Source organism: Hyperolius riggenbachi, chromosome 6 (genome assembly GCF_040937935.1).
Source record: "Hyperolius riggenbachi isolate aHypRig1 chromosome 6, aHypRig1.pri, whole genome shotgun sequence".
In the NCBI taxonomy this organism is placed as follows: Eukaryota; Metazoa; Chordata; class Amphibia; order Anura; family Hyperoliidae; genus Hyperolius; species Hyperolius riggenbachi.
The window spans coordinates 198,026,941-198,052,797 of record NC_090651.1 but is presented as its reverse complement, the minus strand read 5'-3'; the positions used below and the strand labels follow the sequence as shown (position 1 = coordinate 198,052,797).

At 44.2% G+C, this 25,857-nt stretch overlaps 1 protein-coding gene across 16 annotated transcripts in view; it reads right to left on the bottom strand.

The window, feature by feature from the left end:
* The window catches only part of MSANTD2 (Myb/SANT DNA binding domain containing 2), a 538,095-nt gene that overhangs the window by 480,592 nt on the left and 31,646 nt on the right, over window positions 1–25,857 (bottom strand). For 10 of the 16 annotated variants that reach the window (XM_068240270.1, XM_068240271.1, XM_068240278.1 and 7 more), the window contains exons 2-3: window positions 17,008–17,260; window positions 16,608–16,754 (exon numbers count right to left, since the gene is read on the bottom strand). In XM_068240270.1, coding sequence (XP_068096371.1) covers window positions 16,608–16,754; window positions 17,008–17,260 — 400 coding nt within the window. The remainder of the gene's footprint in view (window positions 1–16,607; window positions 16,755–17,007; window positions 17,261–25,857) is intronic. The other 6 variants (XM_068240272.1, XM_068240273.1, XM_068240275.1 and 3 more) reach the window with 1 other exon arrangement.

Genomic DNA, 25,857 nt, shown 5'->3' with positions numbered 1-25,857 from the left:
CTGATGTATAAGGCGATTTTTGTATGATTTAAAAAAAAAAAGGGAGAGGTATACAATTCTTACCTCTCATGTAGAACAAGCAAGGTACGAAAATAACTGCATAATAGTTATTTAAAGAGAATCTGTACTCTAAAACCCTTACAATAAAAAGCATACCATTGTATTCATTATGTTCTCCTGGGCTCCTCTTTGCTGCTTCTGCCACTCCCTGCTGAAATCCTGGCTTGTAATTGCCAGTTTTAGGCAGTGTTTACAAACAAAAAACATGGCTCCTAACCAGCATGTGATAGGCTGAGAGAAGCTCAGTCTGTGACTCATACAGAGCCTGGAGGGGGAGTGGAAAGGGTGTGTACCTATCACAGCAGAGCAGCACATTCCTGTCTGAGCCGACCAAGCTGACAAAGATTAGATTATATAATGGAGATAATACAGTCACTGTGCAACTAGGAAAGGCTGCAGTAATACAGACCACATTAGAACAGGTATAGGATCTTACGGGATAAAAGACATAACGTTGAAAATTTTGTTACAGAGTATCTTTAAGCACAAGACGCGTTTCACTGGTCTTCATCCACTTCATCAGGTCTGTATGAACACAGTACCTACAATATAAACATTCTAAAAACTCACATTGCTGATAGGGACCCTAGATATGTATAGACAATATACTATATACTGGCTATACATTCCTCCCTACGTCCTCCAGGACGGCGCCTCCTGAGATTGTGTCAGTCCCTCCTCCCAAATCGGAAACACCTTAAGAGAATTAAAAAAATTAATTGATGCAGTATAAATCCCACGTCCTCACAATCTCCCACAGTTCTTTGTCTGTTTCCCAGACCTCATCACGAAAGCACCAGAGAAGGTTGTACCTTTCAGTATGGGAGCCTGTGGGCACCTGCTATACAATTTTTATTGTTTTCTTTGTATTTTATTTTGTAAAGTATAATTTAGGCAGAGTACTGTTGTGCGGCCTAGAATAGGAAGCTAAGCAGGAGGTTACCTCTTTTTTTCCTATTTTGAATGAAGGGGACTGGAGAGGTTCCCCCTCTTCATTATACTTTCTGCAGGCATGGCGGCGGTAAGCAGAGACGCTGGATTCTTTTCTGCATGCCCGGATTTGACGTAAGTTTCGCATGATTGGTCGCATGTATGCATCATTGGTTAAGCATGAGCCGCGTTATGTGTACTGCGTCATGCGTAAAACATCATGCGTATTGGGCGTGTTAGATGGCCGGAAGTGCGAGTATTTTAAACCGTGATGGCCATGCTATACACGCAGACGCTACAGCTCTGAGGGGGTCATGGAGCAGTCAAGTGGGCCCACCACAGAAGCTCAGGAGAGTGCTGCAACTGGTGAAACTGAGCAGTCAGGTCACAACCACCGGGTAAGCAAACACATTGCAGTGTTTATTGCAGACTCCTGTCATATTGTTTATGGATACATGTTAGTAAGACTCTTGGGGTTTGAGTTGATTTGTGTGCCTACATTTTTAGATAATTATATGCATGCTTAGTTTATCTGTTAGCAGATGTGCTTTACAGATTCTGAATGCAATGCTACCTATCAGATAAGAATTATGTGCAAGGATTGGCACATGGATATTCTGAATGCAGGGTTGTGAATGCAATGCAAAATTACATGCAAAAAATATGCACAGAAACCTTCAGTTTGCAATGCTAATTTTCAGATAACAATGGTGTGTAATAATTATACACAGACATTCTGTTTGCAATAGCAACTGCTCTTTTCAGATAATGATGCTGATAGCAGGTGTGCTTTCAGGAAATAATTTTGTGCAGGGAATATGCACAGGAGTCAAGCTATTAGCAGGTGTGTTTTTACTTAAAGCAATACTATCGATACCCAAGTGTTCTAAAATGACAGTGTGCAAATAATGTCTAAGTAGCTGAGTAAACATTTTCCTACTTTTCATGTTAAATATCAGAGGCAAAAACTGTAATTTGAGGGTAGGATTTAGCTATATTGGGACAAATCAATTGCAGAAGGGGTGTCTGCATCAATGCACAGCCAGAGTTGCATATCAGACTACAGAAAGCAAATATCAAACTCTGAAAGCAAAAACAGTATGAAAAAGCTGTGACAATTTTAGTTACATTTCCTCTGCTCTCTTCAGACAGGTCAGTCAGAAACACAGGACACAGCAGCTGCAGCTGTTGGGAGCTCTCTTCTCTGTCACACACAGAGCTACACATAGAGTTCACTGATCAAGTGTGAGGGGAATTTCCCCTCTCCTCATGGCTCAGTCAGTCGTCAGTTTTGGCGTCAGTAAAGTTTGAATGTATAACAGTAAACAAAGAAGTTGCTACTAAAATGTATACACCAGTACTTAGCAGCACTTCCCAAACAATTCCTGTGTCAATTGAAAAAAATATGTGAATCGATAGTATTCCTTTAATTATGTGCAGGGATTCTGCACATAGACATTTGAATTGCAACACTGTTTTTTTCATATAAATATATGCAAGGTTTATGCATAGACAAGACAAGACAAATAACATTTATATTGCGCTTTTCTCCTTGCGGACTCAAAGCGCCAGAGCAGAGCAGCAGCCACTAGGGCGCGCTCTATTGGCAGTAGCAGTGTAAGGGAGACTTGCCAAAGGTCTCCTACTGAATTAGTGCTGGCTTACTGAACAGGCAGAGCCGAGATTCGAACCCTGGTCTCCTGTGTCAGAGGCAGAGCCCTTAACCATTACACCATCAGCCAACTGCAATAAGTTATTCTGATGGCAAGTTTGCTTTTTAAAAACATTCTAAAAAGTGGCGGTAGCTAGTGTGGTGGTTAAGGGCTCTACCTCTGACACTGGGGACCGGGATTGATACCTTAGCACTTCCTGTTCAGAAAGACTACACCTGTTTGGTAAGGAGTCCTTTGGCGAGGCTCTTTGGAACTGCTACTGCCTACTGAGCGTGCCTTAATGGCTGCAGCTCAGGCGCCTTCAGTCCGTCAGGACAAAAGAGCAACATAAATGCTGAAGCAGCAATTCAGGATTCAATCCCAAGTCTTTCATTTGCAGTCCATAGTACTTCCTTGTTGGGTTACAAGTGTTCCCAGGATCTTTATGAAAGAACATGATTACAATAGCAGTAATCTGAGTATCCAGAAGATATTTTCTAGCTTTGCCTAGCTGTGAAAATGAAGGAAGACCTAAGATAATATTCAGGTTGTTTTACAACTCTAAAGTATTTAGGATGGATCTGCAGAAAAGATTGGATCAAAAATACTCTGAGGCCTACTGCACACCAGAGCGGTTCTGCTGCGGTTTGCAATCCGCTTGCGGGTGCGGATCCGCTAGGGTAATGTATTTCAATGGGCTGGTGCACACCAGAGCGGGAGGCGTTTTGCAGAAACGCATACTCCCGGGCTGCTGCAGATTTTGGATTGCGGATGCGTTTCTGCCTCAATGTTAAGTATAGGAAAAACGCAAACCGCTCTGAAAAAAACGGCACTTCAGAGCGGTTTGCCAGGCGTTTTTTGTTACAGTAGCTGTTCAGTAACCGCTTTACTGTAACAATACATGAAATCTACTACACCAAAAACGCTTCACAAAACCGCAAAATGCTAGCTGAAACGCTACAGAAAAAGAAGAAAAAGCGTTTCAAAATCTGCTAGCATTTTGCGGATCTGCTAGCGGTTTTTGGTGTGCACCAGGCCTGATAGTTTTTTAGAGCAAAGTCGGTCACCGACAAGCTATGTCTTTCCTTTTGCCTGTATTCCAGCTGTTGCTTGAGCACAAGCTGTCTACTAAATATTTCAAACAGCAATTCTATGTCAGTGGTTGGATAGAGAAATCGATCTGGATGTCAGATCCAGTGAAACTCTCCCTAAAAATTGACTTCTCAACCAAATCTGCAATCGAATGGATTATAAAATCCATTCGTTATGACAGATGCATGGCTCTGGAGTTGTACAGGGCATTTGAATCTCAATTACATACATGACAAGTGTGCTTCACTGGATAAAATAATCTCTTTAACCACTTGCCGAGCGGCCACAGCCAACGGCAAGGGCTGGGCACAAACGACCGCAATACGCCCATCGGCGGCGGCCGGCGTGGTTATGCGCCGATCGCGTGACGCGATCAGGCGCCAGGCTCCGCCCCCCTTGCGCAGTAAACTTCAGATCGCCGCATGCAACGCGTATAATACGCTTTGTAAAGTATACAAAGCGTATTATACAGGCTGCCTCCTGCCCTGGTGGTCCCAGTGATCGAGGGACCACCAGGGCAGGCTGCAGCCCCCCAGGTAAGCACCCAAGCACACTGATCTGCCCCCCCCCTTCCCTCTGATCACCGACAGCATCCCTCAGACCCCTGTTTGCACCCAATCACCCCCCTAATCACCCATCAATCACTCCCTGTCACTATCTGTCAACACTTTTTTAGATTGGTCCCTAAACTGCCCCCTGGGGGCTCCTGATCACCCCCCCACACACACACACACACACTCTCAGATCCTCCCCAGCCCTCCCCCTGTGTACTGTATAGATCTATACTCCCCTGTAATCACCCGTCAATCACCACCTGTCACTGCCACCTATCAGATCAGACCCTAACCTGCCTCTTACGGGCATCTGATCACCCTCCCACACCATCAGATCGCCCACAGACCTACCCTCAAGATCACCTCCAAGGTGCATTGTTTACATCTGGTCTGCCATCTAATCACCCACTGATCACCCATCAATCACCCCTTGTCTCCACCTGTCACTGCTACCAATCAGATCAGTCCCCTATCTGCCCCTAGGGCACCCAATCACCCGCCCACACCCTCAGAACGACCTCAGACCTCCCCCCCCCCGTGTACTGTATACATCTATTCTCCCCTGTCAATCACCCCGTCAATGCCTCCAATCAGATAAGACCCTAACCTGCCTCTTACGTGCATCAGATCACCCCCCCCCCACACCATCAGATCGCCCGCAGACCTACCCTCAGATCACCTCCAAAGAGAATTGTTTACATCTGTTATGCCATCTAATCAACCATCAATCACCCCCTGTCACTGATACCCATCAGATTAGACCCCTATCTGCCCCTAGGGCACCCAATCACCCACCCACACCCTCAGAACGCCCTCAGACCCCAGCCCTGATCACCTCGCCAGTTCATTACTTGCATCTCTTCCCCCCTCTAATCACACCTTGAGACCCATCAATCACCTCCTGTCACCACCTGTCACCCCCCAGCACACCTACCCATCAGTTCAGGAGCCCACACGGGGCAAATTAGGGCCTGATCACTCGGCCAAACCCTCAGATCCCCCTCAGACCCCCTTCTGATCACCTCCCCAGTGCATTGATTGCATCTATTTTCCCCTCTAACCACCCCCTGAGACACCCATCAATTACCTCCTGTCACCCCCCTAGCACTCCTATCCATCAGATCAGGCCCAATACAACCTGTCATCTAAGAGGCCACCCTGCTTATGACCGGTTCCACAAAATTTGCCCCCTCATAGACCATCTGTCATCAAAATTTGCAGATGCTTATACCCCTGAACAGTCATTTTGAGACATTTGGTTTCCTGACTACTCACGGTTTTGGGCCCCTAAAATGCCAGGGCAGTATAGGAACCCCACAAGTGACCCCATTTTAGAAAAAAAAGACACCCCAAGGTATTCCGTTAGGTGTATGACGAGTTCATAGAAGTTTTTATTTTTTGTGAAAAGTTAGTAGCGGAAATTGATTTTAATAGTTTTTTTCACAAAGTGTCATTTTCCACTAACTTGTGACAAAAAAATAAAATCTTCTATGAACTCACCATACACCTAACGGAATACCTTGGGGTGTCTTTTTTTTCTAAAATGGGGTCACTTGTGGGGTTCCTATACTGCCCTGGCATTTTAGGGGCCCTAAACCGTGAGGAGTAGTCTAGAAAACAAATGCCTCAAAATGACTTGTGAATAGGACGTTGGGCCCCTTAGCGCACCTAGGCTGCAAAAAAGTGTCACACGTGGTATCGCCATACTCCGGAGAAGTAGTATAATGTGTTTTGGGGTGTATTTTTACACATACCCATGCTGGGTGAGAGAAATCTCTCTGTAAACAGACAATTGTGTGTAAAAAAAAAAAAAAAAAAAATATAGTCATTTACAGAGATATTTCTCCCACCCAGCATGGGTATATGTAAAAATACACCCCAAAACACATTATACTACTTCTGTGTACGGCGGTACCACATGTGTGGCACTTTTTTGCACCCTAAGTGCGCTAAGGGGCCCAAAGTTCAATGAGTACCTTTAGGATTTCACAGGTCATTTTGCGACATTTGGTTTCAAGACTACTCCTCACGGTTTAGGGCCCCTAAAATGCCAGAGCAGTATAGGAACCCCACAAATGACCCCATTTTAGAAAGAAGACACCCAAACGTATTCCGTTAGGAGTATGGTGAGTTCATAGAAGATTTTATTTTTTGTCACAAGTTAGCGGAAAATGACACTGTGAGAAAAAAAAACAATAAGAATCAATTTCCGCTAACTTGGGACAAAAAAATAAAATCTTCTATGAACTCACCATACTCCTAACGGAATACCTTGGGGTGTCTTGCTAAAATGGGGTCATTTGTGGGGTTCCTATACTGCCCTGGCATTTTAGGGGCCCTAAACCGTGAGGAGTAGTCTTGAAACCAAATGTCTCAAAATGACCTGTGAAATCCTAAAGGTACTCATTGGACTTTGGGCCCCTTAGCACAGTTAGGGTGCAAAAAAGTGCCACACGTGGTATCGCCGTACTCAGGAGAAGTAGTATAATGTGTTTTGCGGTGTATTTTGACACATACCTATGCTGAGTGGGAGAAATATCTCTGTAAATGGACAACTGTGTGTAAAAAAATAAATAAATCAAAAAAATTGTCATTTACAGAGATATTTCTCCCACCCAGCATGGGTATGTGTAAAAAAATACACCCCAAATCACATTAGACTACTTCTCCTGAGTACGGCAATACCACATGTGTGGCACTTTTTTGCAGCCTAACTGCGCTAAGGGGCCCAAAGTCCAAAGAGCACCTTTAGGCTTTACAGGGGTGCTTACAATTAGGCACCCCCCAAAATGCCAGGACAGTAAACACATCCCACAAATGACCCCATTTTGGAAAGTAGACACTTCAAGGTATTCAGAGAGGAGCATAGTGAGTCTGTGGCAGATTTCATTTTTTTTTTGTCGCAAGTTAGCAGAAATGGAAACTTTTTTTTTTTGTCACAAAGTGTCATTTTCTGCTAACTTGTGACAAAAAATAAATTCTATGAACTCACCATGCCTCTCAGTGAATATTTTGGGATGTCTTCTTTCCAAAATGGGGTCATTTGGGTGGTATTTATACTATCCTGGAATTTTAGCACCTCATGAAACATGACAGGTGCTCAGAAAAGTCAGAGATGCTTCAAAAAATGGGAAAATTCACTTTTGGCACCATAGTTTGTAAACGCCATAAAACTTTTACCCAAACCAATAAATATACACTGAATGGGTTTTTTTTTTGTTAATCAAAGACATGTAGCACAATACATTTGGACTAAAATGTACACAGAAATTTTACTTTATTTGAAAAATGTCAGCACAGAAAGTAAAAAAAATAAATCATTTTTTTGACAAAATTCATGTCTTTTGATGAATATAATAAAAACTAAAACTCGCAGCAGCAATCAAATAGCACCAAAAGAAAGCTGTATTAGTGACAAGAAAAGGAGGTAAAATTCATTTATATAGTAACAATAAAGTGCAGGGTGCGCTTTAAGGACTCGTGAGGCCTTGTAAAAATAGATAGCAAGATTACTGTGCAAGATATTTAATAATAAATCTGCTGTTTAAAACAAGTACAGAATCAATATAAGATCAATAAGCAGGATCCTGCTCACACCACGTCATTCACACATACATACACAACTCAGCACGTCAAAAAGCTAGTTCCATGGATTGAGGGAACTCTCCTCCGTGACTTATAAGAAGTGATATGATACAACCGTCAACTTCAGCCCTTGAAAACAGCTGCATGCGTCAATGATGGTCATAAGAGCATAGATGAATTGAAAAGTTCCAGTCCTATGGATTATATCTGTGTTTGGATCGTATTACTGATTATAACAGCTTTGCTTAGTGTTCAGTCTATAGGCTTACCCCCTCCGTAGTTGGCAGCAGGGGACCTTTGAAACGTAATTCCTGCGGTATCACCCGCTATGCAGAGGATGATGTAGCAGTCTATATGTCCAGGACCGCTCGATCTCGGGTGCCCCGGCCGGCGGCAGGCCGAGAGAGTCTGTGCGCTGCAGTAAACTTGTGTTCAATGCGCTGGGACAGGATGTCCCGGTCCTGGAACGCAACAACTTCCGAGTTCCGCGTACAGCGTGAGGGTAAAGGAAATCCAGCCCCCGGATGTGTTCATTTTTCTAATGCCATGAGTAAATAATCGAAATTTATTCCACACATCTAATTATATACATCCGAATCAAGGTTTGATACACTGATTAATTGAATATGATTATGTATTTGTGTGTGTATGGAATGGTTGGTGCACGTACAATATGAATACATTATTCTCCCCCAGAAATGAGAATGTATATAGCATTGCGGAGGTTGTCATCATTTGGAGTCTAGACCTGTCAATCAAACTATAACCACCCCCTTATGGGCAGCAATTGACAAGCGCAGCGAATAAAGGTATCTATGTGCCCCTGGAAGCCTAGCTCTGATGAAGGAAACCGTTAAGTTTCTGAAACGCGTAAGCATTGGCTGAAGCAAGAGTGACGTCACCGCTGAACACATCCGGGGGCTGGATTTCCTTTACCCTCACGCTGTACGCGGAACGCGGAAGTTGTTGCGTTCCAGGACCGGGACATCCTGTCCCAGCGCATTGAACACAAGTTTACTGCAGCGCACAGACTCTCTCGGCCTGCCGCCGGCCGGGGCACCCGAGATCGAGCGGTCCTGGACATATAGACTGCTACATCATCCTCTGCATAGCGGGCGATACCGCAGGAATTACGTTTCAAAGGTCCCCTGCTGCCAACTACGGAGGGGGTAAGCCTATAGACTGAACACTAAGCAAAGCTGTTATAATCAGTAATACGATCCAAACACAGATTTAATCCATAGGACTGGAACTTTTCAATTCATCTATGCTCTTATGACCATCATTGACGCATGCAGCTGTTTTCAAGGGCTGAAGTTGACGGTTGTATCATATCACTTCTTATAAGTCACGGAGGAGAGTTCCCTCAATCCATGGAACTAGCTTTTTGACGTGCTGAGTTGTGTATGTATGTGTGAATGACGTGGTGTGAGCAGGATCCTGCTTATTGATCTTATATTGATTCTGTACTTGTTTTAAACAGCAGATTTATTATTAAATATCTTGCACAGTAATCTTGCTATCTATTTTTAAAAGGCCTCATGAGTCCTTAAAGCGCACCCTGCACTTTATTGTAACTAGATTTTATCATTTGTGTGGTTGGGGAACCACAGTCCAGGGTAGCAGCTGAGAGCACATTTAATTCATTTTTTACAGGTGATCCAGAGCGCAGGAACCTAGTGTTTGTTATTTTCATTTATATAGTACATTGTATGACCAAGCAATAAACCGTGAAAGCTGCAGTGGTCTGAATGGAGAAAAAGGCTCTGGTCCTTAACCTTCCCAGCGTTCAATTTCCCCAGGATTTTTGTGTAACCAGTGATAAAATTTATTTTTAAAACTTTTTTTTCCCTGTAACTTGCCAAAATGTGTCAAGCAAGGGTCTAGTATACAGTGCAGGAGAGTATTGATGTGTATGCATGTTTATACTGTTCACAGCATGTTTTTTTGAACGGACATTTCTGTCCATACCGCTAGGGAGGTTAAAGGGAACCTGAACGGAGTAAAATTATTTAAAATAAACACGAGGTAACTTCAAATGAACAATACCTTGCCATCAGTTCCTCTCAGAAGCTCACCATTTACTTCTGACAATAATCCCTTCCAGTTCTGACAAAATGTTGTCAGAACTGAAATATATCAGTTGCTGTCAGTTATAGCTGAGAGAACACCTGATGTGGCGGGTAATGTCCATGTTTCCATATGGCTCAAGTGGGCGATGTTACAGTTTAACATTGTGTTGACCAGAAAGCTGTTATGGGGTAGTGGCCATTTTGAAAATGGAGAACAGAGAATTCCCTTAATCACAGTAGACAAACAGGATGCGGGACAGAAGAAAGAGAATGAGGAGTAGACTACATGGGAGGGAAGTATGACTTGTGTATGTTTATTTTGACTTTTAATTTTCAGTTCAGGTTTTCTTTAAGGGGCGAAAAGACTGTGGTCCTTAAGTGGTTAAACTACTGGCAGTCTGGAGTACTCTCCAGAAATGAGAGAATCGGTTGGAAAACAAACGTGGAAATTACACTTCTGTGGCTCATTTTAAACTAACAAGTGGGTCTTATAGTCCACCCATAAGGGGCCCCCATACATTCAGCCGATTTCTGGCCGATCGGTTGATTGCAAATCGATTGACCAATCGACCGATTTGCGGACGATTTCGAGCGATTTCAATCGATCTGGCAGGCTGGAAAATCTAGGTCGATCTGTTGAGATTGCTTATCATTTTGCATTGGCCCTAATGGAAATCTGATGGCAAAAAAATGCCATCAGATCGATTTTCAATAGATTTCAAACTGAAATCTATTGGAAATCTGTTCCTACCGTGTTTCCCCGAATTTAAGACATCCCCTTAAATTAAGCCCTAGCATATATTTCGAGTATACTCAAAATTTAAGACACCCTCCTAAAATAAGCCCTAGTGGCAAATCGCTCGCTCTCCCTCCCTCCCTCCTGCTTTACCTCCGTGCAGCTGGCTCCTGTCCCCCTCCTTAACCAGGTCGGATCCCCTGCGGTGTATGCCAGGCATAATTCAAACCGCTGATAAGAGGTGAAGTCAGCTCATGCACTCCAGTAACAGCGTTGCGCTGTACAGGAAGTAAACACAGATCACTTCCTGTATACGGCAGCGCTGTTACTAGGCTGCATGAGCTGACGTCACCGCTGATCAGCGGTTTGAATTATGCCTGGCATACACCGCGGAGGGATCCAACCTGGTTAAGGAGGGGGACAGGAGCCAGCTGCACGGAGGTAAAGCGGGAGGGAGGAAGGAATCTGCCTATATACACAGGGGAGGGGGTGATCTGCCTATATACACATGGGGGATCTGCAGGGGTGATCTGCCTATATACACAGGGGGGTGATCTGCCTATATACACATGGGGGATCTACAGGGGGAATCTGCCTATATACACTGGGGGAATCTGCCTATATACACAGGGGGAATCTGCCTATATACACAGGGGGAATCTGCCTATATATTCAGGGGGAATCTGCCTATATATTCAGACGGAATCTGGCTATAAACAGGGAATAAATACTAAAGGGGATTTGGCTACCCCCACAAAATATAGGACCTCCCTGAAAATAAGCCCTAGCACACATTTTGGAAGAGAACTTCATATAAGACAGTGTCTTATTTTCGGGGAAAGACGGTAGTAAAAAATGTTCCTAAACACATCAGATAGATCAGAAATCTATCTCATGATCTATCTGCTGCTAATCTAAAGAGTGTATGGCCAGCTATAATCTCAAGCTTCCTATTCCCAGACATTCTGCTGGGCAGTGAAAAAGGTGCTTCCTTGAGATCAGCTTATCTCAAAGGAAAGGATATTATTCTAGCACATTGGTTGAGTTGCAAAAAACCATCTCAGAATTGTCGTCCAATCAAATATGTTTGACAATTTGCAGCTACTTAGTTTTTGCTTGGAACAATGTTCTTTCCAGAGAGTGTGAACACTTTTTTGTGGCACTGGGGAGAGCATACGTTTTGTTTTTCCCCCTTGAAGATAATAGGAAGTGTACTTCAAAAAGGGATGTAGGATCAGACCACAGGTATTCTTTTTGCGCCAGACTGACCAAATCAGGTTTGGCATCTGCTATAGTCCTACCTTCAGTAAAGGTGCCATTGTTCCTGCAGATCTTGGATGATCTTTGTGAAGCAAGGTCAGGCCATTTCAGTGACCTCTCGGTATCTAAAGGCGTGGTCTGCTCATCCTGAAGTGAGTCCGTCATTCGTCTGAAACAGTAAGGTTATCGCTATACAGAAGCCTCTTATGTCTTTTTTGAACCTTTGCATGAAGTTTCTATTAAGGACTTAGTCCTTAAATGTTTTTTGGTGGTGACAGCGGCGGCCAGGTGTATTGGAGACATACAGGCCCTATACATTTAACCACCATCCATGCCTGTCCTGAAGAATAGAATTGATTGCAGGTTACCGCTCTTATTTTAACGAAAGTTAGGTCTGATTTCCACAAGGATCAGGAAATCTTTATCCCTTCCTTATCTTCTAATTTCTCGATTAAAAAAAAAAAAAAAAAAAAGAGGAAAAATTAAGCTCACGGGATATGAGGGAGATAATTATGGTTTTATCTAAACAGAACTTCTGTTCGGTTTCAGTATACCGAAACGTTATATTCTAACTCTCATTGTTGACATATTGTGGAGGCAAGCGGAAGCCAATAATTATGGTTACCGGTAATTGGTTTTCCGCGTAGCCTCCACAACAAATGAATATACCCACCTAAATTAAACCATAAACCTCCTACTGGTTCCAGGTAATATTCAACGCACTGAGGATAGGTAGGAGGAGGTGGTACTTATAATGCATCTTGTGCTTCCTGTCCCATTGGGAAGAACCAAGGACTGGAGAAATTCAACTAACCCACAGCTTTCGGAGGTACTAAAAGAGGAGTTCAGGTCTCTAGAGCCATGTTGCCTAGATGGATTAAGGAGGTTATTACTCTTGCTTACTCAAAAGCTCAGGTAATAGCACCTGCTCATATTACAGCACACTCGACCAGATCTTTATCGGCGTCATGGGCAGAAAGGTCGGAGTCTCTTTGGAACAGATTGTCGGGCTGCGACATGGTCCAGGCATTCGACATTCGTTAAGCATTACAGAGTTAAACTCCTCTCCAGTCAAGACCAGTCTTTTGGTCATAAAGTTCTGCAAGCAGTCATCCCACCCTAAGGTAAATTTCTCACTAAATCTCAGGAGGGGCCGTCCTGGAGGACGTAGGGAGGAAGTGCCTCCAGGACGGCCGCCTAATTCCCAACCCTGACATTTATGAGGGGAGTGTGGTTCGTTATTCTTCTCTTTGCATAAACTGTGGGAGATTGTGAGGAGTTGGGATTTATACTTCCTCAATTATTTTAATTCTCTTAAGGCGTTTCCGATTTGGAAGGGGGGACTGACAATCTCAGGAGGGGCCGTCCTGGAGGACTCGCCGGAACACTGCTACTAGGTAAGCAGCCGGCACGTTCTATGGCCCTAGAAATGTGAGTGTTTAGCATATGTGCTATTCTCCAAAAAAAGTATTAATTACAGCATTAGTATCAGGAGTGCTAGGTATACATTTCTGCACCATGTTCCACTGACAACGTCCTGGCCAGATAGGACAAGCGGTGTGGAACACTGAATCTACTTCCACTATAAGAGGACAGAAGTCCGCCTCTTAGTGTCTGGCTCCAGGTCGCCACGTAACCCAGAAGATGCCAGTGGCTTACGCATTGCTAGCCACACCGCTGTTGCAGCAAAAACACTCTCCCTGCTGCCTCAGCCTATGCAGCCAGGACCTCAGGGAGGAAGGAAGTAGCTCACACACAGCTCCCATAGCACAGCCCGGAGGAGGTAAAAACAAGTGAAGATACAGGTATGAACATGCACCTGCACAAATTGGTTGTATGCTTCCTGGTGGGAAGCACAACAAGAACTGAGGCATAGTGATAAGAGGTAAAGTTTATAGGAAGCTGTGAATTTTGATTGGTTGCTGCGTTTCCTTAGAAGGGAGCCAGCATTCTTTCATGTGTAAGCCGTCCTTAAAGGTAGCATCAGTGAAAACCATGAAGTAGTTCTGCGCTTGCGCAGTACACCATGGACAACATTGGCTTGATTGACAGCGGCGCTCGCGCAGGCGCAGAAGAGATAACCTCGAGGTCACCCTCTGCAGTGGCGAGGACCCAGGGCCAAACAGCTGAGAGCGGAGCTAAGGCGTGGGACGTGTCATCTGCAATGGGCTACAGGAAGCCCTGGATAAGTAGAGCTGGGGACGGACGGACATGGTTTTAGCTGATGTTACCTTTAAGGATGAGAAAATAAATCTGTAACGGCAGTCTCCACACTCCTCCCCCCTGCAGTTAAAACAAGACTGGGTTGCAAATCAAACACACCCCAGCTATTATGCTACATACTGATGCAGGGGAATTAAAGATAACACATGAAATACAATAAGATGAGTGAATGACTGCATCAATATGAATATGAAGCCTCATACACATGTATGAGGCCTGGTACCCGCATGGGTTGGGAATAGATCCCTCAGGCAACAATCCATAGCAAAAATCTGTACAGATGTATAACTGTATGAAATGAGAAAATAAAAGTATTTTTAATAGTAAAAATCAATCTCATTAGCTCAGGAAACATATATTCCCATTCACCAATTAGTGCTGCATCAGATAGTGCCAGAAATGTGCACAGGACCAAGCCCAATCCTGCACAGCACTGCTTCTGCTACAAGACGTATATCTACTGACCTGTGGCTTAGATGAAGTCAGAGGACGTATATCTACTGACCTGTGGATGAAGTGGTTAAATAGATACCCTTTTGTCTTCTCCGTTACACCAGGTTTATAATTAGTGTACTGGTAGGGCGGTTGCCTTTGAAGTGGGATTTGAGCCCTTTGACAAGGGTTCAAATCCTGGCTCAAGCTAGTGCGTAAAACAGTAAGGCGTATTTGGGCTAGCCTCCCCTAATGACCTCGGTCGCCTGTGGAGCGTGCCTCAAAGGAAACCAGTGATAAAGAAAAAGTGCCCCTAAGGGTACTTACCTCGGGAGGGGAAGCCTCTGCATCTTAATGAGGCTTTCCACGTTCTCTCCAGCCTCAGGGATTCAGAGCCAGCAGCCCCCGAACCATGGGGCTTCAATGGAAATTTCAGTGCCCGATCAGGTCCGCTCTACTGTGCAGGTGCAAGTCTCTTGCACAGCAGAGCAGACCAGATCGGGCTCGACCTCGACTATTTACGCCGGAGAAGAGTGGTGGTGGGGAGGTTGGAGGCAGGGGCACTAGATCCCTGAAGACGTCAAGGACCGGGGGTGCCTCATTAGGATCTAGAGGCATCCCCTCCAAAGATAAGTGCACCATGGGGGCACTTTTTTTCCTTACAGAGTCTCTTAAAAGGCCAACTGTAAAGAGAGGGATACCGCTGCTGCCATATTTATTTCCATTTAAACAACAACAGCTTCCTGGCTATCCGGCTGATCCTCTGTCTCTAATACTTTTAGCCATTGATCCTGAACAAGCATGTAGCATATAATGTGTTTCTGACATTGTCAGATTTGACAAGATTATCTGCATGCCTGTTTCTGGTGTGATTCAGACACTACTGTAGCCAAATAGACCAGCAGGGTTGCCCGGCAAATGGTATTGCTTAAAAGGAAATAAATATGGCAGCTTCCATATCCATCTTGTTACAGCTGTAATTTAAGTGGCTGCAGCTCTGGCGCTTTGAATCAGTCATGAGAAAAGCATGATATAAATGTTCTGTGTCTTGTCTTGATTGAAAATTAGTGCATCTCCCTATAAGGGGAATACGCTACCTGATTCAAGTGTGCCACAAAGTGGGCAGAGCTACTGTAACACAGTGTCAGTTCAGCTATGACTAAGGAATGAGTGGGGTTGAAGACACGCAAGACCTCGTTTTTATTTGTGTTTTTTTGTCACTTTGCTATGCTTGTATGGATTTGCAATAAAAGGATTCGATATTTATGAAAGGAGTGTGGACTTTTGCATCTTGGTTCATTTGGAGTGGCTTCCTGTCCAGCACCCTTTCTTTTGAGTAGCACTTTTCTACTATACTCTTTTCAAGTCTAATCCTCTTCATACAACTCACTCAAGTACAAGACAAGTAAAAAAGTTAACACAAAGGCCCCAATTCAATTAACCTTTCTCCTGAGACCGGGCTCTGGGGCATGTGCAGTACGCATACACTAGTGCAGTGATGGCTAACCTTGGCACACGAGCTGTGACAAAACTACAAATCCCATCAAGCCTCTGCCTCCCCGAGTTATGCTTAGAGCTGTCAGAGTATTGCAATGCATCATGAGACTTGTAGTTACACCACAGCTGGAGTGCCAAGGTTAGCCATCACTGCACTAGTCGTCTCACCTTTTCTTGTTGCAGGAATATGGCATGGTATTTGACCAAGTCGGTACAGGGGCATGTATCCTGGAACAAGGGGACGGAAAGAGGACTGGGAAGGCTCTATGCTTTCCAGAGCCTTCCCTTTCCATAAGTATTGCTTCAGTTACTTTAGGTAATATCAAAATAAAATAATTTTGGGACAAACAAAATTAAATACTTTTTTTCTTGCCGATAGCTGAATAGGTATTTTAATAAGCTGTGAACACTTCTGTGAGAAAACTCAGGAAAAAAAAGTGAACTGAATTAAGAGGCCAAATCAGTTGTGCATCTTACAGAAGTTAAGGACAGGTACCACATGGTATAGTCTCACCTGGCTCCTCTGACCTCTTTGCAACCTCTTCCACTGCCACATTGGTTCCACTGAAGACATCACTCTGCAGTTCTGGTCGTGTGTGAGGCTCACCGGCATTGCGGTATGGCGCAGGTGCCAAGTATGAAATGTTAGACTTTTCTACTCCTGTGCAAGTGTGAGAATGTTTTATGCCATTTTATGTTTACTATTCTATACCCCTTTAGAAGGGATTCATATTCTTACATATTCATGTTACTCTGAGCATAGCTGACATGACAGGATGCCCATGGTCAGGGGAACCTTAATGTCATCTGCCCAATGGTTATACATAAGCAAAATTAATGCGTAAAAAAAGTACAGAAATCTGGTGACAAAAAAAAAAAAAAGTGATATAAAATGACAGAAACTGGAATCTTACCCAGTTCCTCCCCTGGAAAGCCCTGGATCTCTTGACTTTGATTGCCCCAGTCCTCCAGTGAATAGTCCTCCATAGTGCTGCCATCAGACTCCATCTCTTGGTACAACCCACTACTGTTTATGAGGACTGGCTGACATGGTTGTGTGTCCCATCCACCCTGACCGAATACTCGTTCCAATTGTTCAAACGTGTAACTGCTTTTCCGCTTCCCAAATCCGCGCTCCTTCACACGACTGTAGCACCTGCGAAGAGTCTGAAGAAAAATAACAGATTTTAGCATTTATATCCTACCTAATAAAATGCTAGGTGTCTGCATCTACATGCGTACAAATGTGCCATTGTAGTGTGCAGGTACAGTGCCTTGGGTGAGCAGAGGTTATGGCCAAGAGGCATCACTTTTTCCTCATTGTTTTGTTTGTTACAGCCTTAGGCCCGGTTCACATTGGCGTTCTGAACCAAAAGGATCCAGTTAGCAGATCCGGTCTCCGCTTCACCGGATCCAGATGGCTCAGTCTGTGGCCTGGTTCACATAGTGAAAACAGATCTGATCAATGATTGATTGGATCCATGCTCACTCAGCAAATACATACCTTATTTTCAGTAGTAGCCGGAGGTAGAGGCTTCCTCTTCTTCCGCTGTGACTACACAGTACGTCATGTGACTAGTCACGACGCGGAAGACAGAAGCCTCTACCGCCAGCTACTACTGGAAATTAGGTATATATAAACCCTCCCTCACCCACCCGCCTGCTGCACCCTCACCTTACCCTCCCGTCGCTAGTTTCGCGTCGGCCCATGCCCCTACCCCCTGTGGAACGGTCCGTTTTTTCACTAGTGTGAAGAAATGTTCCGTTTCCTATGCCCTGATGCTGCAGTAAGTATTTTTTATCCGGATCTGTTCCGCTCGGCAGAACAGTCCTGAAAATTAGGGCTTGCAGCATTTTTTAGATCCATGGACCGGAACGTATCCGTACCAACAGACGCATGTGAATGGATCCATAGGTTAACATTGGATGCATTCACATCCGTTCCGTTTGTACAGCATATGTTCCGGTTCGGATCCGGAATAAAATGCCATGTGAACCGGGCCTTATTCCAAAATGGATTAAATTAATTTTTTCCTCAGAATTCTACACACAACACCGCATTATGGCAACATGGAAAAAAACGTATGGTTCTGGCAAATTTATTAAAAGTATAAAAAAATCAGAGATCACATGTACATAAGTATTTACAGCCTTTGCTCAATACTTTGTCGATACACCTTTGAAAGCAATTACAGCATCAAGTCTTTTTAAATAGGATGCCGCAAGCTTGGCACATCTATCCTTGGCCAGTTTTGCCTTTTGCGCAAGCTCCATCAGGTTGGATGAGAAATGTTGGTGCACAGCCATTTTAAAATCTCTCCAGAGATGTTGAATCGGATTAGATTCTGGGCTTTGGCTGGGCCACTAAAGGACATTCAGTTATCCTGAAGCCACTCCTTTGATATCTTGGCTTTGTGCTTAGAGGGAACCTTAACTGTAAAAAAATAAATAAATAGAGTTTTACTTACCTGGGGCATCTACCAGCCCCCTGCAGCCATCCTGTGCCCGCGCAGTCACTCTTGGCTCCTCTGGTCCCCCGCTGCCAACAAGTACATTTTTACGCGTTACAGGTGTAATGCGTAAAATTTTTCGCATTGCACCCGTAACGCGTAAAAATGTACTTGCTGAAGTCTGCAATAGCTTGCTGCACCAGCAGGGATGCGTAAAAACGTACACATGGTGGCCGGCCGACTCCCAGTCTGCAAAAACAAAACTAGCTGGCAGCGGGGGACCAGAGGAGCCATGATTGACTGCGAGGACACGGGATGGCTGCAGATGCCCCAGGTAAGTAAAACTTTTTTTTTTACAGTTAAGGTTCCCTTTAGGGTTGTTGTCCTGTTAAAAGATGAACTGTCACCGTAGATTGAGTTCAGGAGTGCTCTGGAGCAAGTTTTCATCCAGGATGTCTCTGTACATTGCTGCAGTCATCTTTCCCTTTGTCCTGATTAGTCTCCTAGGTTCCTGCTGTTGAAAAAATCTGCACGCAGGAGGTGTATTAGGTATATATGTACATACCGTATAGTCCCGTGCCTTATTTGTATAGTTTCACAATTTCTTTTTTTACGTTTATTCATAAACTTATTTCAACATTTTTGTGTTCTAGTCTTATTATATGTGTGATAGCTACAAGAGTTATGACTTAAAGAGAACCAGAGACGAAGCACCCTCATGTATTTTATTACATTTATCAGTGGGAACATGACAGTAAACACCTACCCTGCTTTTAGTTTTATTCTTCTCAGTCTAATCTATCTGTTATCAACTGTGATAAGAATCCACCGACTATTCAGTCGAGGTTTGACCTGGAATCATTATAGCTGAGTCTCTGTTCTGTGGAGTCTTTTCAAGCCCAAGCCTTCCCCCTCCTGGCTCAGATTTCATACTCAGAGCCGTTGACATGGGAGGGGCTGCTGCTGCCAAGAATGAAGCTCTGAAACAGACAGTGTATCTGTGTGCAGCCAGTCATTATCTACGGTATGCAGTTTCATTTCTATGAGAGACACTTCCTACAGGCAGCCACACAGCATACCAGAATAATAAAGTTGAAAGCAGACAGATGAAAGCCTGCTGCAGCCCTGCTTGTCTATAGTCTATAGACAGCACATCCAGAACAGTTTATAACCTGGAAGCAGAAGAGATATGAGCCGGCGGCCATATTGGATATTTCCTGGAGCAATAATGGATAAAAAAACACTCAAAAAGGCACTCCAGAGTGACAAAATTATCAGGTAGAGCATTTATTCTTTACAAGCTATCAACTGATATGTTTATTTTGTGTGAATCGTTCATCTCTGGTTCCCTTTAAGGATTGGAGGCCTAAAATTCTTGGAAAAATGTACCTCTTTTAGACTCATAGGCACAGACTAACCAGCAAGCTCATGGTGACCCAGAACTCATTGGAGTGTGTAAGGGACTGCAATGGTCCTAAAAGCCCCCTTACTAAGATGTTAAGAAAAACAAAAGTTTGCTTTCCTAAAACAGAAAGAATTTGCGATAATTCAGGTTGGAGTGAGCTTGAGATGTCTCCCAGAGCAACACTGCTGAATATATGCAAATAAACCATTGTAAATCCAGAAAGACTTGAAGCGCCAGGGAGGTCAACAGAGTTAAAATTTAGGCAGGTTAATCCTTCCAGAGTGGAAGTGTGTACTATTCTCCTGTGTCCCTGGTCAAGACACCACACAGATCACAGGTCTAATTTTGAATGTAAAACGTCATAGCTTTAATTGTTGTGCAAAGTTCCCCATGGAGAGTATCAAGCCAATTACAAATTTTATGCAGAGAAATCATTACTGGCATGCCTAAATTTAAAGGGTGCCTACTTGCATCTTTGATTGATCTGGGCTCACAGTCCTTTCTGAGATTTACCCTTTACCTTCAAATCGTGACGTCATGGGCATGCGCAGAGCGCTCCTGGCTGCTGTGGGATGCAAGCAGCTGGCTGACATCTGCGCACTGATAGTGACTACCTGCGTCCCAGAAGTGAGCTGCGGGGGGGGGGGGGTTCTTTAGGTAAGAAAGAGGGGTGGTGTCAGAGGACAATGGGGGAGTCGTAGGCATCAGCATAGCTCCCCCTAAATGCCTGCTCCCCCATTTCTCCACACTTTTTCACATCTGGTATCCTTTAAATGTCAAAGCAGATGAGGCTGTTCCATACCCGAGTGACATACTATTCCTGGCAATCACCAGAAACTCTTTGATTAGGCATGGATTCATTCCATGATCGGTGAATAGTAACCGCTTGTTCCCAGACCCAATCACAGTGCCTGTGATAAATGAAAGCCGACGTTCGCGAGACGCCGTCATTCATTAACAAAAGTGAAAGTAAACAGATACACTTACTACTTCCCGTGTGCTGTTTACAGTACATGGAACTAAGTGTGGTACCATCTTGTGGTCAAAAAGAAAAATGCACCCACATACACATATATAGAAATACACATTTTATTAATTTTTGAACCCTTACACCCCCTACCCTAGTTTCCAAAAAATAAAATAAAAAAACAGCATTAAAAAAAAAAAAAAAAAAGATACATAGTTACCATATGAACTTTTTAATATGTATGTCATATGTGACATATGTGTGTAACGTGTAGCAATATTTAGAAAGTGCTGCATGCTGTGCGTTTAGCAATACATTTGCTGCGTTGTGTGTTGCACATGCTCAGTAAATTTTTTTTTTTAATATAACGCATGCGCCATTTTTGTTCCATCAGTATGCAATGGAAACGGCGCACCAAGAGACACATAACGTACAAAATAACGCCCAATTTTATAACCTACATGCGCTGCGTTAGGGGCACGTTGTGCGACTTTAACGTCGCATCAAACACAACGTCCCACTGTGAAAGAGGCCTAAATAATTTTACTCAGTTCAGGTTCCCTTTAAAGATGAACTTCAGCCTCCCCGCACAGCTCCGGTCTTCACTATGGGGAGGATCGCACATGACGTCGCTGACTTCATGACATCATGTGCAAACCCAATCCTCCCCATAGAGAGACCAAGCTGTGCTGGGAGGCTGCACGATCGCTGGATCCAGGCTGGGTAACGTATTGACGGGGGGGGGGGGGGTCCCCGATACTTATACTAGCCTAGTGCTAACTGAAGGATTTAAAGCCATTTGATCACATCACTTATTCTTGGGGGACTCCTGAGGACAGAAAGCGGTATGCCCGACACTAAGGAGGTTAAGTTAGGCCTGGTGCACACCGAGCGGTTTTTGAAGCGATCCGCAAACCGGTGACGTCTTGGAAAACGCTTAGCTAATGTATTTCAATGGGCTGGTGCACACCGGCGGTTTGCGGTTATTAGCAGACCGCAAACGTGGGTCCTGCAGCACTTTTCCGATTTGCAGAAGCGTTTCTGCCTCAATGTAAAGTATAGGAAAAGCTCAAACCGCTCTGGAAAACGCTAGATCAGAGCAGTTTTCCAGGCGTTTGTTACAGAAGCTGTTCAGTAACAGCTTTTACTTCAACAATATTTGTAATCTGCTACACAAACGCTCCCAAAAACCCTAGGCATGTTTGGAAAACTTCTCTAAACATGCCTAGAGTCGCTCTGAAATGTGCTTCAAAAACCTCTAGTGTTTTGCAGATCTGCTAGAGGTTTTTGGTGTGCACTGGGCCTTACATTAGTTATGTTAATTAAAATAGATAGGTAATATAATCTCTTAAGATATAAAGCAAACAAAGGCACCAACAGGATGAAATGTACTAAAAATCTTAAAAATGCTAAAGAGGCAGTGGTGGACACAAGAACTGTCAATTTCAAAACAGATGTACATTTATTGACATACTCCAAAACAAAGTTGCAACGCATTTCGCAGGTTTAACCCCGCTTCATCAGGCAACAAACAAGGAGTATATGGCAGTAATAGGTCAGAATCCCGCGCAGCGCCTCCGATTTTTATTTTATTCTGTTGGCGCCTCTGTTAAGCTTTATATCACAATAGAGTCCACCTCCCTTTTTTTCCTTATCTACAGAGAGCGACTTCTTATTCCTGAGTAGGGACAGGTCTAATCTCCCCACCTGCAGTTACAGCGATTACCTTGGAGGTAACCCCAGTTTGTGAGTATATTTCTACTTACTTTCAGAGTTCCCTTTGCCAATACATATTACACTATTTTGGGCTCTCTGTGTCCCCTTCTGTATGCAAGGGGTTAAGGGCTGGTTCACACTTCAGCGGATGCAAAACAGGCACAGTATCAGTCCATTTTGCACCCACTTCTAGCAATCTGTGCCGGCCGTTGCACGTCCGTCATCACCACGCATGTGTTCCTTCGCCAATCGGTCCCTCTGTACTTAGCCTGAAAGGAGTATGGGGCTTTCCATAGGACGCAATAAACCAATTCAGACTAGCAACAAAGAGAATTTTCATTGGTCCGCCATAAAGCAATGAGAACTCTCCCTGTTGCTAAGGATTCCCATTGGTCTTTTGCAGCCCAATGAAGATCCCAATGGTGTACAAGGATGTGGTCTAGTTGTGGCTCAGACAGGATGCGTTAACCCATATGCTATACAGGTGATTGCATCTGCCTGCCTGGCATTATCGCAGACTGCACAGAAGTGCGACCCGCTTGCCGCAACGGATCTCACAGATCCGAGACAAGTGTGAATATAAAATGGTAATTTTAGCGATGAGCGGAGGACAAAAAAAAAATGCGGAAACACAGCCTAATGAACATTTGTATGTTAATTAACCACTCCCCTCAGAACCTGGTCTGCAGTATAGCATGGCTATCCTTATTTGTGGAGCATTAGAATGCTCTGCATTTAGGGTCTGTTTGGGCATCAATTCGACCAAGAGACGAATCTCTCTCATCAAACCTGATTATTTTCATGCTGAAATTGATGCAGAATCAGCCTTGTGACGCCTACCCCTAATGTTCACTGTGCTCCTCCTCCCCCATGAACTATACATTACCTGTACATGTCAACCGCAGGCACCTTCGTCCATACACCCCCCCCCCCCCCATGTGTTTGCTGGCGTAGGGTACTTTGGCAACCACGTGGAGCATGTGTATGGAAGGAGGGTGTAGCCCAGAACAAGCAGTGGACACAGACTGGTAATGTATAGTGCGCACTGGGCACCAGGGGGGAATATTGAACATTAGGGTGAACAGCATTGGGGATTTTGTTGCATTCATTGCTCGCCATTACCACCACGCACCCGATCGAGCAAGTTGGCCTTACATCTTGCAGCATGTCTGACCAATTCATGTGACCAGTTTCGGGCCAAAATTGGTTAAATTGTCGATCAGGCAAGCACTTAGCGGCACAGATTTTCATCTGATTCGATTATATTAATCGAATCGGATGGCCGATCAGCTGCAAAGTAGCCTGATGTACAGTTCTCAGCATAAATGAGTGCACTCCCATTAAAAAGTATGAATTTAATCAGTAGCTTAACCTCCCCGGCGTTCTATTGAGATCGCCAGGGAGGCTGCGGGAGGGTTTTTTTTTAATAAAAAAAAAACTATTTCATGCAGCCAACTGAAAGTTGGCTGCATGAAAGCCCACTAGAGGGCGCTCCGGAGGCGTTCTTCCGATCGCCTCCGGCGCCCAGAATAAACAAGGAAGGCCGCAATGAGCGGCCTTCCTTGTTTTGCTTAGATCGTCGCCATAGCGACGAGCGGAGTGACGTCATGGACGTCAGCCGACGTCCTGACGTCAGCCGCCTCCGATCCAGCCCTTAGCGCTGGCCGGAACTTTTTGTTCCGGCTACTCTGGGCTCAGGCGGCTGGGGGGACCCTCTTTCGCCGCTGCTCGCGGCGGATCGCCGCAGAGCGGCGGCGATCAGGCAGCACACGCGGCTGGCAAAGTGCCGGCTGCGTGTGCTGCACTTTATTTGAAGAAAATCGGCCCAGCAGGGCCTGAGCGGCAGCCTCCGGCGGTGATGGACGAGCTGAGCTCGTCCATACCGCTCAGGAGGTTAATGAACAAACGAACAATTTCCAAAATTTTCACAAGGCTGAGTTTTATTGAACACTTGTTTAACTCCATAACATGAAATTAAGGTTAATAATATACACTCACCCAAAGGATTATTATGAACACCACACTAATACAGTGTTTGACCCCCTTTCACCTTCAGAACGGCCTTAAAGCGGTATTGTCACCATAAAATCAAATTTCAATAGCAACTGGTCTGAGTGTATTAAGTGATAAAGATGCTATTCCTGCATTTAAAACTTTTTCTGCTGTTATGGTTTGGAGTTATCACATACTTTAGGAGCGTGGTCCTAGTGCCAAACAGTGCCAAAAAGTTGAATGCTGGGAGTTCTTTTGAATGCTGGGAGTTATATTTATAATATATTCCTCCTCTTCCATTTATTTCCCTGCCTAGCTGATCACTTATGTTTAGAAGCAAGGCTGAGGTGACTCAGTGATTGGATATGTAAATAAAAAAAGAGACTCTGGAAGGAGGGCAGCTAATGAATACACAATGGGCAAGAGAAGGGGGGGGGGGGGACAAGAGTCAGAGAGGATATGATGTCAGCATTAGCTTGGCAAAATGGCCACTGCCTAGAATAGGATTTTCTGCTTTTCCTTTGTAAAATTTACAGGAATCATTAAGTGGATAGCACAATCCATCTGTTAAGTAGAAGTAGTATTTATCTGCTTATATACCGTATATTCCGGCGTATAAGGCGACTGGGTGTATAAGACTACCCCCAACTTTTCCAATTAAAATATAGAGTTTTTGATATACTTGCCGTATAAGACTACCCCTCTTCCAATGCACATCAAAAAAATAAACAAACATAATATACTGGTGTTATGTATGAACAGATACTGGTGTTGTACTGTATGTGGTACCCAGTATATAACAGTATATAGGCGATTGACTGGTTGGATTGGTCAACTCTCCCTCTCCCTAAGTGGATTGGTCAGCTCTCCTTGTCTACCGGTTTATCAGAGCGGTATGGAAGAATAGATCCTGCTGTACCCATAAAACACGCCTCTTTCACTCTTCTGACCCCGCCCTTGTATCACATTAACCTCCTCCTCTGCCTCTCAGATCTCACACGTGTGCCTGCGCCGCTTCCCTACAGCCCTCAGCAGCGAGATCTGAGAGGTGGTAACAGGATAGGGCGTATCACGCGGCATCAATGATATCCGGCGTATAAGACGACCCGACTCTTCAGATGATTTTCAATGGTTAAAAAGTAGTCTTATACGCCAGCATATACTGTGTTTTTTATTTCTAGGTTAGCATGGGTGTCACTTGTTCTTTAATTCGATGTGGCATTGATACAACAAG